This window comes from Brachycentrus maculatus, unplaced genomic scaffold (assembly GCF_059751285.1).
Source record: "Brachycentrus maculatus isolate JH-2025_06_01 unplaced genomic scaffold, ASM5975128v1 h1tg000173l, whole genome shotgun sequence".
In the NCBI taxonomy this organism is placed as follows: domain Eukaryota; kingdom Metazoa; phylum Arthropoda; class Insecta; order Trichoptera; family Brachycentridae; genus Brachycentrus; species Brachycentrus maculatus.
In genome coordinates this window covers 2008848-2023916 of record NW_028280926.1, presented here as the reverse complement: position 1 = coordinate 2023916, position 15069 = coordinate 2008848, and the positions used below count along the sequence as shown (strand labels likewise).

At 28.8% G+C, this 15069-nt stretch overlaps 1 protein-coding gene across 1 annotated transcript in view; it reads left to right on the top strand.

Annotated features, from left to right (window-relative positions):
* The window catches only part of Lgr3 (Leucine-rich repeat-containing G protein-coupled receptor 3), a 152957-nt gene that overhangs the window by 79861 nt on the left and 58027 nt on the right, over nt 1–15069 (top strand). Inside the window, exon 2 of the mRNA XM_088262169.1 lies at nt 9764–9883. Coding sequence (XP_088118295.1) covers nt 9764–9883 — 120 coding nt within the window. The remainder of the gene's footprint in view (nt 1–9763; nt 9884–15069) is intronic.

Genomic DNA, 15069 nt, shown 5'->3' with positions numbered 1-15069 from the left:
GAGAATGACAGTTTAGGAAGGGAGTTGGAATGTTGGAGGAACAAGGGAAATTTAGATATTAACGATATAGATGTGTTGCTAATACTTTATTTATTATGCTGACATCTCAATACGAAGACGAGTGTGGAAGTCTAAGTATTTATATGGCTTTCGATCTTTCGCTAGATTCAGTGATCACTTTAAACACGTGAAACACTCACCATCCCTAACCATCATTGACAACCACAATACTCAAACTTTTGGAACTCCTAGATATACGATCGATCTCATGATAGTATATATATATATATATATATATATATATATATATATATATATATATATATATATATATATATATATATATATATTATATATATATATACATATATATGGCAAAAGAAGAAAGATGTAGTTGCAATACTAATTTAGTTTTCTTACGATATGTACATATAAAAATACATAAAACAAATAAGTTATTTAATTTCACAAGTTTTTTTTGACTCTCCTGTAAAATTTGGCCTGAGACAGATATACCCCTTTGCCTTAACACTACCGATATATATTTATATATATATATATATATATATATATATATATATATATATATATATATATATATATATATATATATATATATATATATATATATATATATATATATATATATATATATATATATATTATATATATATATATATATATATATATATATATATATATATATATATATATATATATATATATATATATATATATATATATATATATATATATATATATATATACTTATATATTCTAAGTTTGTTCCACAAAATGTCTAAAATAGTGTTTTCCATAATCTGGTAAAAGAAGAAAGATGTAGTTGCAATACTAATTTAGTTTTCTTACGATATGTACATATAAAAATACATAAAACAAATAAGTTATTTAATTTCACAAGTTTTTTTTGACTCTCCTGTAAAATTTGGCCTGAGACAGATATACCCCTTTGCCTTAACACTACCGATATATATATATATATATATATATATATATATATATATATATATATATATATATATATATATATATAAATATATATATATATATATATATATATAAATATATATATATATATATATATATATATATATATATATATATATATATATATATATATATATATATATATATATATATATATATATATATATATATATATATATATATATTTATATTTATATGGAACATGAAGACGTTTATATAACTTCGTCCAACAGTTTATTCTTCGTTTTATTCTTTAATTATTACATTATAATAACTTGAAAATTATTTTTTCACTCTAACAATTATTTAATATTTGCTCGGACGGAGGAATCACCATTCCTTTATGAAGTGAACAGTTAAGATAACACTGTTTATTTAAGGTGCAGTACCCAATGCACCATTGGGTGCAAAATGGGGTTATAAGATGAAGAAGATACTGAATATTAAATATCTAGTAAAAGGAAGATGTGTTCCTAATAAGGGTATTACGTTTCCTGTCAAATACCAAAATGTCCTGTAAAAATTTATCATGCGTAATTCCTATAAAAAGTAGAAGGAAAATAACCCTTTGTTTGCGCGAAAGGGTAACTTTTGTGACACTTGCCTAGATCAACAAGTGGGGTGGAATAATTGGGTGCCGAAGGCTTCGCTTCGTAAATGAAAGGGCGAAATGAAACATATTTTCAATAATTCCAAATAGACCCATTGAGAATGACAGTTTAGGAAGGGAGTTGGAATGTTGGAGGAACAAGGGAAATTTAGATATTAACGATATAGATGTGTTGCTAATACTTTATTTATTATGCTGACATCTCAATACGAAGACGAGTGTGGAAGTCTAAGTATTTATATGGCTTTCGATCTTTCGCTAGATTCAGTGATCACTTTAAACACGTGAAACACTCACCATCCCTAACCATCATTGACAACCACAATACTCAAACTTTTGGAACTCCTAGATATACGATCGATCTCATGATAGTATATATATATATATATATATATATATATATATATATATATATATATATATATATATATATATATATATATATATATATATATATATATATATACATATATATGGCAAAAGAAGAAAGATGTAGTTGCAATACTAATTTAGTTTTCTTACGATATGTACATATAAAAATACATAAAACAAATAAGTTATTTAATTTCACAAGTTTTTTTTGACTCTCCTGTAAAATTTGGCCTGAGACAGATATACCCCTTTGCCTTAACACTACCGATATATATTTATATATATATATATATATATATATATATATATATATATATATATATATATATATATATATATATATATATATATATATATATATATATATATATATATATATATATATATATATATATATATATATATATATATATATATATATATATATATATATATATATATATATATATATATATATATATATATATATATATATATATATACTTATATATTCTAAGTTTGTTCCACAAAATGTCTAAAATAGTGTTTTCCATAATCTGGTAAAAGAAGAAAGATGTAGTTGCAATACTAATTTAGTTTTCTTACGATATGTACATATAAAAATACATAAAACAAATAAGTTATTTAATTTCACAAGTTTTTTTTGACTCTCCTGTAAAATTTGGCCTGAGACAGATATACCCCTTTGCCTTAACACTACCGATATATATATATATATATATATATATATATATATATATATATATATATATATATATATATATATATATATATATATATATATATATATATATATATATAATATATATATATATATATATATATATATATATATATATATATATATATATATATATATATATATATATATATATATATATATATATATATATATATATATATATATATATATATATATTTATATTTATATGGAACATAGAAAGTAAGAAAGAGAATGGAACACCGTACCACTTTGTCTTTGCAAACAGTGTTCGCCCCTTCCACATTCGTGTATCTCGTCATACATGCCCGCCGATTATTCCCCTGACTATTTTCAAGTGCTTCAAATTCTTGATAGTGCCAAGTATTTTTCGGTCTTTCTTTGCACCTATTTCCAACTACATTAGTTTTTTTGTTCATTCCTCACTCATTCGTAACATATTTCCAAACCATTTGAATACATCTTCCTTAATTTTATCGATAATGCTACTCCCAGCCTTGCATTTATTACTTATCTCGACTGCATAATAATATCAATGACTTTATTCTCCATTATCAGAATGATAAACATAATCGGAATAAGGAGTTTTGTTTTTTGCATACTTATTTCCAAAGCCTCCAAGATATGTATGAAAGAACTGCGTACATGCATTTTCATTTAAATTGATTAGTACTCGTTTATATTTTTAAGTTGCTTTATAAATAAGGTCCGTTTGTTCAACAATTCCGAGTCGTGACGTCAAGGAAAAAGAATTATAGTATTTCTATTTTAAACCAACATATAAATCTTAAGGGGACCAAGATTACTTGCATTATAGGCACATTAGTATGTAAGTCACGTAAAAGCTCTCCTACCAGTTACTTAAAATCAGTCCGCACGTATCTAACATCGTGAAGCTTAATTTAATTAATATGGCATCCCTTCTTTAAAGTTCAGGTAATTAATTTTCTTATTAGCAATCGTTACCATATTAACTCTCCGTCATTCCTATCAATTTGTTTTCAGCAAAAAATTAAATAACGAGACAATTTATATATTTCTAAATGTGCATTAATTGTTGTAGATTCATAGTTTCTCAAAGTGACATATTATATATCGCTCACTCCTTTCAAGAACGTCATAAATCAAAAATCGTCAATTTTCAGTTGTGGATGGTTTCAGAATGCCCAGAAAATGTACTATATCCCAGCAAAATAAGCATATTTTTAACTTAATATTTACCCGCTACAGGGCAGAAAGTGTTGTTTTTGCATTTTGAAGAAAAGGTATTGTTTCATTATTTTTTTAAATATATTAAATATTTTTCAAATGGAGAAAAAACCTTCAGGTTTTACTTAAAAAGATGTGTTGCATAGTAAAAAGTTCAATAAGTGGCTTGACATTTATTTTTAATACATTGTGTTATATTTTTAAACTTTAAAAACGCTCTCCTGAAAAATCAAGTTTTTTGATTTATGACGTTCTTGAAAGGAGTGAGCGATATATGGACCCCGAAGGGTCGATTTCGATTGGCGGGGGGTCTATGTCACCGATGAATAACATTTTGAGAGTGTCCAAATCTTTGTTAAAAAATCTGAGATTGTCCACATTGTAGTTATTTTATATTGACACACCTTAACATAAACGAAAAAGAATATGAAAGTTTGGATACTTACAGTGCTTACGACCTATTATAGACTAGTTCAAGTGATCACTTTGTACACTTGTAACGTTCACCATTCTACCCAAATTCTAATATTTTAACTAAGCTTATAATTTAACTAGTTATTTTTTGTCAATAATTAAAATAATGCATTGTGTCACAACATTTATTTTAATGTGTTTTTCAAAAATAAAATATAGTTTAGTATTTCTTGAATGTTTTTCGCAGATACTTTGTGGCACATTTTATAAACTTTATAAAATTAAACAATTTTGTTTTAACCACTTTTTTTTATTAAAAGTACACTTTAACTTACCGGTTTCGACAAGAACCTTGTCATCATCCGGGTTTATTTAATTCTAAAACATTAAAAACATTAAAATACTCATGATCAATTACATTCCTTTACCAAAAACCGTAATTTTTGGTAAGGGAATGTAATTAAGTATTTAGAGTATTTTAATGTTTTCAATGTTTTTCAATGTTTTTTAAATTAAATTAAACACTTGAATAATCCATTGAACTTTATGAGTCCATTGAGTTTTATTTTTATTTACGACTAGTTTCGAAAACGACAGTTGTTTTCGAAACTAGTCGTAAATAAAAATAAAACTCAGTTCAGTGGATTATTCAAGTGTTTAATCGAATAAAAATAATCGTGTTATTCCACAAAGTTAATGCCGAATCAATAAATAATATGTTTTAGAATTTGATAAACCCTGATGAGGACAAGGTTCTTGTCGAAACCGGTAGGTTAAAGTGTACTAATAATAAAAAAGTAGTTAAAACAAAGTTGTTTAATTGTATAAAGTTTCACATAATTTTATATGTTTAATATACACATTTATTAAACAAATTCTAATTAAGTATTGATTGACTAACGATACATTTTAGAAACTTTATCTTCATTATTTCGTTGTCATTCAATGAACTGCAAAAGTCAAAGGAGCCAAGTTTTAATGAGTATTTTGATAATTAATCATTTTTCCATCAAAACCATTCAAAGAAAATATCCAATAAATTATAACTGTAATAAAGACAAGGCAATTGAGAAAATAATGTAATATTTTCCATTAAATACTTTAGAGTTCGGACCTTCTTTTAAAAGTTTTTTTTTTCGATTTAGAGCTTAGGGTTAAAAGCCATTATTATCATTCATGTAAAACGAATGAGTGAGGAAAGGACGGTAAAACAAATTTATGAGCGGGAAAAGAAGCAGAGGAAGACCGAGAAAAACATGGCACGATCAGGTATGCCAAATACTTGAAAGTGGTCAGGTTAGGAGTCGTAACAATTGGCGGGTATGTATGAGGAGATGCATGAACGTGGAAGAGGCGAAGAATGTTTGCAAGAACAGAGTGGTGTGGCGCTCTATTCTCTCTGCCTACCCCTGCGAGGAAGCGGCGTGATGGTTAGTTGATAAGTTAGTTACAGAAAAAAGATATTTAATACCTTTATACATATTCTTAAAAAAATTCTAATTTGATTCATTAAATACACATGTTTACTTATTAAATATCTAATACTAGTTACGCTATGCTTCTCCGATAAAAAGATTAAGCTCTTGTGCTTGGAGAGGGACTTACACCCAATATTTATTTATTTAACTTGATTAAGGGTAAAAAAAAAAATATTTGTATTTTATTTATGTTTTCATGTATGTATATTTATTCATATTTTATTATTTTCTATTCTTTTTTAATATTCGTCGGGAAAAATGTGTGTAAAAATAACCGAAGAAATCATATTTTTAATATTGCCAAACCTTCTCGCAAGCTTTTATGTAAGTCTCCTCTCTCTTAACGAATTATGTTTTCATTATAGCATTTTTTTTAATCAATAGATTTGGTTAAGAAATATTTTACATTGATTAAAGAAAACACTTGTTTTTTACCACTTGAGTTTTATTATAGACGACATATTTCAGAATTTAAACTTCCATCACTCAGGTCTGTATAATAATATTATTATACAGACCTGAATGATGGAAGTTTAAATTCTGAAACATGTAGTCTATAATAAAACTCAAGTGGTAAAAAACAAGTGTTTTCTTTAATCATTGTAACATGTCTTACCACAAAGTTAATGCCGAAACAATAAATAAAAGAAACATTTTAGCATGGAGATCTACATAAAAAGATTGAGAACACGTGTTCTGGACTTTTAACTACCCGTTACCATGTTTGAACTTACCGAGGTCAAATCGAGATGAGAAAAGGGATTAAAAAGGCAAACTTAAATAGTTCATACGCCATTTTACAGAATATAGCAATTATTTCGTTTGAAACGAAAAGTAAGATCCAACCAAACGTCTTCAAACAGTTTCCATGCGCCCTGAAATGGGACATTAATGCGATGTTGATCTCTCACCATTAGCAAGTTAATTCGTTGGTTCCAAAGTACTTTGAGTAATTTCGCACTTGAGGAATTATTCAACATTACCAAAAAGGCAATTACTTGAACTTTAATAAGACGACAACCGGAAAGCGACGCCGCCTGTAAGTTTTGAAATTTAGATTTTCCGTCACATTAAAACTAAAAGAGTGACAAGTCTTGTTAAAATGTGTAAGTTATTTATTTATTCAAGCTTAATAACACCGAAATTATGTCTTTGGTAGCGTTGTAAGTAAATAATTCAACATATAAGTATGAGAGCAATGATGACATCTGCAAAATATGAACATACACATATAAAATTCACAATCTCAATATTATGTATTACATCAGACACGGGATTATGTACCCTACAGATAAGATGTCATTTTTAAAAGTACATAAAGAAGCGAGCGAAATGAAGCTTCAGCAATTTCTCACAGCGAAAACCAAATCTGTTCTAAGAACTTTAGAAATGAGGACATTGAGGTGTATAACTCTTTTCGACACCAAAAAAGGAACACGGAAACTCGAAAAATGGGTAGTACGGATGATATAGTGAGATGGGGAAGACAGCGAAGACGATTCTGGAATGACCATGTCAATAGAATGCAAGAAAATAGACTGGCCTGAATTGCTCTTCAAGAGAACCCAGACGGAAGAATACCACCTAGAACCTCCAAAGCGATGGCGTGATACCTGGGCAATCCACATCACAAGAGATGGATAGCGTAACAGACTGATCCGAGGATCTATAAGAAGGAAGAAGAAGAACTTTAATTACTTTATTTTACAAATCATTGTAAAAACTGTGTTTGTTCCTCATAAATTCCGTTACCTCTCTTCTTTGGTGAAGTAATAATCAAGTAAACACTGCATACATATCGCTCACTCCTTTCAAGAACGTCATAAATCAAAAATTGTCAATTTTCAGTTTTGCATGTTTTCGACATGCTCAGAAAATGTACTTTATACAAGCAAAAGAGCCATATTTTTAATTTCATATTTACCAGCTACGGGGCAAAAAATTTTGTTTTTGCATTTTGAAGAAAAGATATTGTTTAATTATTTTGTTGAATACATTGATATTTTTTAAATGGAAAAAAAAACCTTCAGATTTTACCTCAAAAGATCTGTAGCACAGTAAAAAGTTCAATAAGTGGCTTGATGTTTATTTTTAAAACATTGTGTTATATTTTTAAACATAAAAAAAAAGTTATCCTGAAAAATCATGTTTTTTGATTTATGACGTTCTTGAAAGGAGTGAGCGATATATCAAGTTCACTGTCATTTAACACTGCATATCGTAGTCATACAGAAGAATGTGACCAAGTGCATTTTTTTTTTTAAAAACGTGATTATTGACTATTTGATATTGTCCTGAAAAACATCCCAAGGGATTTAAATTTTAATATTGCCCGGCAAAAAAATCCCAAAGGATTTTAAACTTGTAAGTGCATTGATGTTTATTTTCTTGCCAAGCAAATATGACTTAAATGGCCACCTGAACATTTTACGTTTTGTTAGTTGGTCACTTTCTCCTGTGCGACTACGATATATCAAATTCAATATCAGGTTAATAACGTGATACACAAATTAGAATGTCTCAATTTTAGAGTTGCAAATATCTTATTTTATAATGCGACCTTCGAAGATTTAAACAATACACGATGAAATATAAAATTAACCGCAATATCTTTGTTAACTAAGCAGTTTTATTGGCAAACAATCAACGCAAAGGTGACCTAGTTTGCTCTGCATGACCTCTGACCTCTCGCGCATGCAAAAGACAATAATATGGACAGACAGTGATGTGGTCATGGAGAACATTGTACCATAATTTATTTCTCCATTCAATAACAAACGGTCAAGGTCAAGTGCATTAAACAACAATGTAGACTGTTTTATTTGAATTCTGATTATTATTCCTGTTTAATTGGTGTTATATTTGTGATGATATATCAGATTTGGATTCTTCAATGGTCTGGAGAGAAACAGAACACATATATAATAAGGATTTCGCGATATCTGTGAATGCTAAAAAATATCATATGAAGATTAACAACAAAAAAAGATGACAAAAATACAGGAAAAAAAGCTAGTGCATGTTTAACCTCGGCTCGTAAGGCATATTTGTGCATGTAACGCACCTTTGTGCATGTTGGTCTTCGGGTCGACAAAAATCGCATGTGTTAAACATTTTGTGTAGTTTTTAGTGTGTAAATGGTGTTATGGTGGTGAAGGGTGGTATAGTTTGCATGCTGTGGTAGTGATTGTCATGACTGGTACGTCTCGAAACCGGTAAACTTAAAAATCTCGGTGAGTGGTCTCTAATATTATTAACATTTTTGTAAAAAAATAAATAAGTTTCACATTCCCTTCGCATAAAGAAAGCACCTGTAATATATATTATGCTGACAGTAAATTATACGCTGAGCTTTTCAGACTCTACGAGGGAAATCTTTTTAACGCTTTTAAGCTGTTTAAGCTATATAAGACGTTAAAGCTGTTATGTGTCTCTAGAAATATGTTTCCTGAAACTGAAAGTATCAGTATCAGGATTATGAACGGAAAATCTCTTGTAAAAACGTTTCCAGGAAATCACTAAGGAAAACAATTTTGCAAAGCGACTGAAATGAAATCGGAGAACACTATGCCCTAGTTGGTGTTTGTGACGTACGATAAACTCGGTGAATATCAAATAATTTATTGGATGAACTAATAGTATTAGTTATAGAGGAAAACCGAGGGAAACTGGCATGATAAAATATTTCAAATAATTGAAAGTGGAGGTGATAGGATGTATGAATGCGGAAGAGGCGAAGATGGTGTGCAAAGACAGATAAGTGTGGCGTTTAATTCTCTCTGTCTACCCCTGCGGAGAAGCGGCTTGATGGTCCGTTATTACAGTTATTTATATTATTATTGGATTACCTGCTTTGACCTTATTTTTGTCCGTTATACACGAAGTTCATTAAATTGAAATCTGTTATATCGAGGTTTTGCTATACTAATGTAATTTTTTTAATTATTACAGATACTTGTCCTAGCGGATCTTTCCCTTGCGACAATGGCACCATGTGTGTACCACAGAGGAGAATATGTGACTCTCATTATGACTGCAATGACAAAAAGGATGAAGATGTCGCAGAATGCGGTAAGAACGTTTATTTTTCTAATTAAGATACTATTCATTAAGCATATTTCAGGTTTGAAAATGATGCGGAATGCATCGAAACATATGTTACAATAGATTTTAAGAAATAATGGAAAAACTTTAATGAAAAATAGATGGATTTTGCCTCAAAGTGACTGCCGAATCAATTAGTGAAATAAGATTTTTCATTACAACTTTTAACTTAGTAGTACGTTTGAAGTAGTATTTAACGAAAATGGCGCTGTATAAATTATCCAAAAATACATAATCTTTATAATATATAAATAATTTAAGGATTTTGATTTGTAAATGTAAAATGTTCAGTTTCCTTTAAATCCAATTTAAGCTTTAATTTTAAAGAAAAAAATAGCATGTTTACAAATCGCTAAAATAATATTTGAATAAGTAAAATTTCAGTTCCTCGTTTATTCGTTCAAAAATCAGGGTTTCTTAAAATAATCGGACTCTCCCGTTCCTAAGTAAAATTTTATGATGTTCGTTTTAAAACCCTGTTCAAACACTCAATTGAAAGCTGATTTTAATCCATTTGTCGTAGAAAACCAGAAGTGGTGTATTTGACAGATACAATTGGCATGGTTATTGAAGTATTTTAGTGACTGGTGTCAATATATTAAATAATGACAACACGTTCAACGGTTATTCCCATATTGAATTTTAAATATTTTATTTGGCTTTATATTTTAAATGATCAATGTAAACATTTTTCACTGAAAAATTTACTCATTATTGACATTCTCGGTAAACCATAATTATAATATTTATTTTTTAAATATTTTTTTATTGACTTTGAATCATTCATTTTATTTTAGGAAGAAGAATATTATCTCATTTTATTTTAGCACTTAAAAATCTTTTTTTAATTTCTGGTAAATAATTTAAGAATTGGGATATAGTACCTTCATATTTTTCTCTGCGATTATATGCTAATCAAAATGTTATCACGTTGATATTGTATATAAATACCTGGTTTGTATATGGTATATCTTAAACGTTTGTATAAGTTCATTTTATTTATGTTGAGATTTCGTATACTTTTTTAACACACTTAATGCGGGAAAGGTAGTACTACCCGCTCGACTGACTGGTGTTAATCTGCGAGGCGGGTAGTTTTACCTTAATAAAATGATTTTTATATGGTTTATAAATGTAGGAATGTATACATTATATCCATATATGTATGAGTGTATATGCGTGTGTTTGCGTATGTATGTATACGAAAAGAACCCGATGACAATGATGGCCTGACTGGTGTTAATCTGCGGGGCGGGTAGTTTTACCTTAATAAAATGATTTTTACATGGTTTATAAATGTAGGAATGTATACATTTTATCCATATATATGTATGAGTGTATTTGCGTGTGTTTGCGTTTGTATGTATACGAGAAGAACCTGATGACAAACTGCTTCATTACCAGCTTATTGAGACTTGAATAGACAGATCTATTTGTTTTATTTTTTATTTCAAATACAAAGACTTGATTTGATTGTTTTATTTCATCGATTGAAAACGTTTGAGATACACTTATTCAACTCATCTATGCTCGTATTTATTAAAAAATACATTTTTTATATATTTTATATTTAAGTAAAAATATATGCCATATCCTTCCTGGGAGATTTCGAGGAACATAATTTACATACTTTTCGTAAGAAATAATATTACTATTACTTTTTAAATACACGTGCGTAAAATTTACTTTATTAACATAATAAAGTTAAACGAGAAATTTATGAGAATAACTTGTAATCTCCAGAGATGAACCCATATTCCGTGAAATTAAATAAACTGTTTATTTATTATTTACAAGCTTTTGAATCGAGGGCTTAAAATGTTATTTGAAAGAAAACGTAAATAGAAATGTAGGTACCAGCAGAAATATTTGTTTAGTAATATTATGTAAATGAAACAATACGAAATATTATTCCCACAAGGAAATAATTGTACACGTTTTCAATAATTAAGGATTAAATTTTAATTCACAAATAGAACTATGGCCTTATTTTAATTAATTATTATTTAAAACTCAAAACCGGTGTTTAATCCTATACGGTGTGGTTTTTTGAAAGGTTTTTTAAGCATAAATCCTTTTTTATGATTTTGACTTAGTCCACATTATTTGTTAAATATAATACATTGATTATATTATCAGTAAAATTCCCAGAACTCAAATTCGTATTCAAATTAATTAGTTTGAAAAAATAATCAAGTAATTGTAAAAATCGTCCGCCTCCGTAGTGTAATGGTCAGCATGCTCGTCTACCGTTCTGGAGGTCCCGGGTTCGATTCCCAGGGGGGTTCAATAAATATAAGTGATTTTTTTCACTCTAATATTTATTCAATATTACACTGGACTGGTACTTGAAGTGGAGGGCTGATCACCTTTCCTTCATGTGTAATCGATCGAGATAACACTGCGTTTATATGAAGCAGTGCCCTATGCACCATTGGGGTGCGGTAAGGGTTTTAATCGTTAAAATGTTCGTTTATCAAAAATATAGTTTTACACGTAGAAACTAAAAGAAAAAAATTCGCGGAGACCCACCAAGCCACTTAGTGTTTTTTTTGTCGGTGAAATTTTTTTTTAACACTTTAAAAAAAAATCTTTTTAACGCAATACATAAGACAAGTAAAATAATAAGTAGACTACTTTTGTAATATTTACTCTTACAACATTTTGAGTGTGTCCAAATACTTGTTCACAAAATCTGGATTATATCCAATTACAGGAGTTAAAAAATAATATTTGCTCTTCATCGTTTACCTATTCCATTATTTAGCCTTTTAACCATATTTAACATGGCAAATAAAGGTACGAATTTTAAGGAAAAGAAATATATAATTTTTGACATCTCATCAAAGATGAAGAAGAATATGGAAGTCTGGGCATGTATGGTACGGATGTAATGCATTTAGATGTCTCTAGTGAAGTTCTAGTGATCCAAGAATAATGTTTCAAAATTTGTTTAAATATATATTTATATATATATATATATATATATATATATATATATATATATATATATATATATATATATATATATATATATATATATATATATATATATATATATATATATATATATATATATATATATATATATATATAGAGCTTCCAAGAATTTGAGTAGTGTGGTTGTCATTAATGGGTAGTATTGGTGAATGTTACACGTGTGTAAAGTGATCATTTATACCAGCCTATGACGGTCGTAATCCCCGTAAATGTCCATACTTCCATATTCTTCTTCATCTTTGATGAGATGTAAAAAATAATATGAAAATAACTCCTGTAATTGGAGATAATCCAGATTTTGTGAACAAGTATTTGGACACACTCAAAATGTTGTAGAGAAAAAGAATATTATTGAGTTTAAGAAAATAAATATATTCTTTATACTCATCTAAAAATTCATTAAAACTTTGTATCCGGCTTTGTGTAAATGCTTTTGTGTTTACAAGTTAAGGAAGGTCTTTTAAATAATATTGCTTTTCCTGTTTCCAATTTTGGTTACAGCAATTTTCTCCTTAGTACAAAGTACACAATGTCTGAAAATCCAATACCCAACTCCTTCGGGTCTAATTCTTAAGGTGTCTCAAACTAAGTAGATTTTTGCAATATACTATTTTTCAACAGCAAAGATAGGACGCTGTTGTATGAAAATCCAACGTAACTTCAAATTATTCGAAGGTACACATTTTTTCTTTATATCGTGTTGTTTTACAGGTTTGGTTTTTAAACTAGCAACATTGTTTCTATCCGCCTCTGTAGTGTAATGGTCAGCACGCTCGGCTACCGTTCTGGAGGTCCTGGGTTCGATTCCCAGGGGGGGTCAAATAAATTTAATTGATTTTTTCACTCTAATATTTATTTAATATTACCCTGGACTGGTACCTGAAGCGGTGGGCTAATCACCTTACATTCATATGTTAATGATCAAAATAACACTACGTTTATATGATGCAGTGCCCTTTGCACCATAGGGGTGTGGATAAGGGTTTGAATGAATGAAAACATTGTTTCTACAGACTGTCAATTTGAAAGTTGACAGTTGATTTGTTTTGCCAGTACGTTTTGCTGTTCTACCATGAATATACTGAATAACCATTATGCGCGTCATGGGTTCGGTGAATGGGCCGAAAACAATATTCAGCTTTTCCTCTTTTTCAATGCAATATTTTGTTCGCCGATGAGGCACATTTTTGGTTAGCTATGTCGATAAGCAGAATTTGCTGAATTTGGAGTGGAGAAAACCCAGCAGCCTTTGTTGAGACGCTCTTACATCCATTAAAAGTGACTGCTTGGTAAGGCTTTATGGGCAGGTGGAATCATTGGCTCATATACAAGATGATGCTGACCAGAATTTTACGGTCAATGGAAAGCTCTACATAACCATGATAACTGACTTCTTCGCACCTCAGTCGAATGGCATTGATGTGACAGAGCTGTGGTTTCAACAATATGGCGCAACATGCCACACGGCGGGTACCACCAACGAAATTAGTTAATATATTTTAAAAAGTTTGTTCTAGGTGTATGTAGGTAGGTACAAAGTTTTATTTATAAGATATAATTACAATGATTATTTTATCTCACATAACACAAGAAAGCACCTCCCAGCAAAGCATATAAATCACAATTAACACATTTTATGAAAACGTAAAAGAAAATGAAGTCTAGGTATTTACAAAGCTTATGATCTGTTAATGTCTGATTTAAGTAATCACTTTGAACACATGTAACATTCACCATTATGCCACTACTAAAATTTCACTACACCTTCCTTCACATGTCGGTTCTCGGCACCTACTATGTTGTGATTTTTTTATCAAAAATACATCGGGTGACGTCTCTAAACATGATTTTCAGTTTTTATTAAACCGATAATTTGATCAGCTATTTTATATACAGTTGTGGCTTATTGTCTATTAAGTAATTTAAATCACTGAATAATTTCTCTGATTTACATTTTATGCTTACTGTTTTTTTCATTCATTAAAAAATCAGGATTTTTAATTTGATGAAAAAGAAACATCAAAAACAGTTAAATGAATAGGCATTTTTTTCGTTTGGTAAGAAACTGATCGAAAACAATTTTCTCTTTTAAGTTTACTCCAATAACGGAAGTAGTATTAATCCTACTTTTTTTCAACTTTTCAATTTTCCGT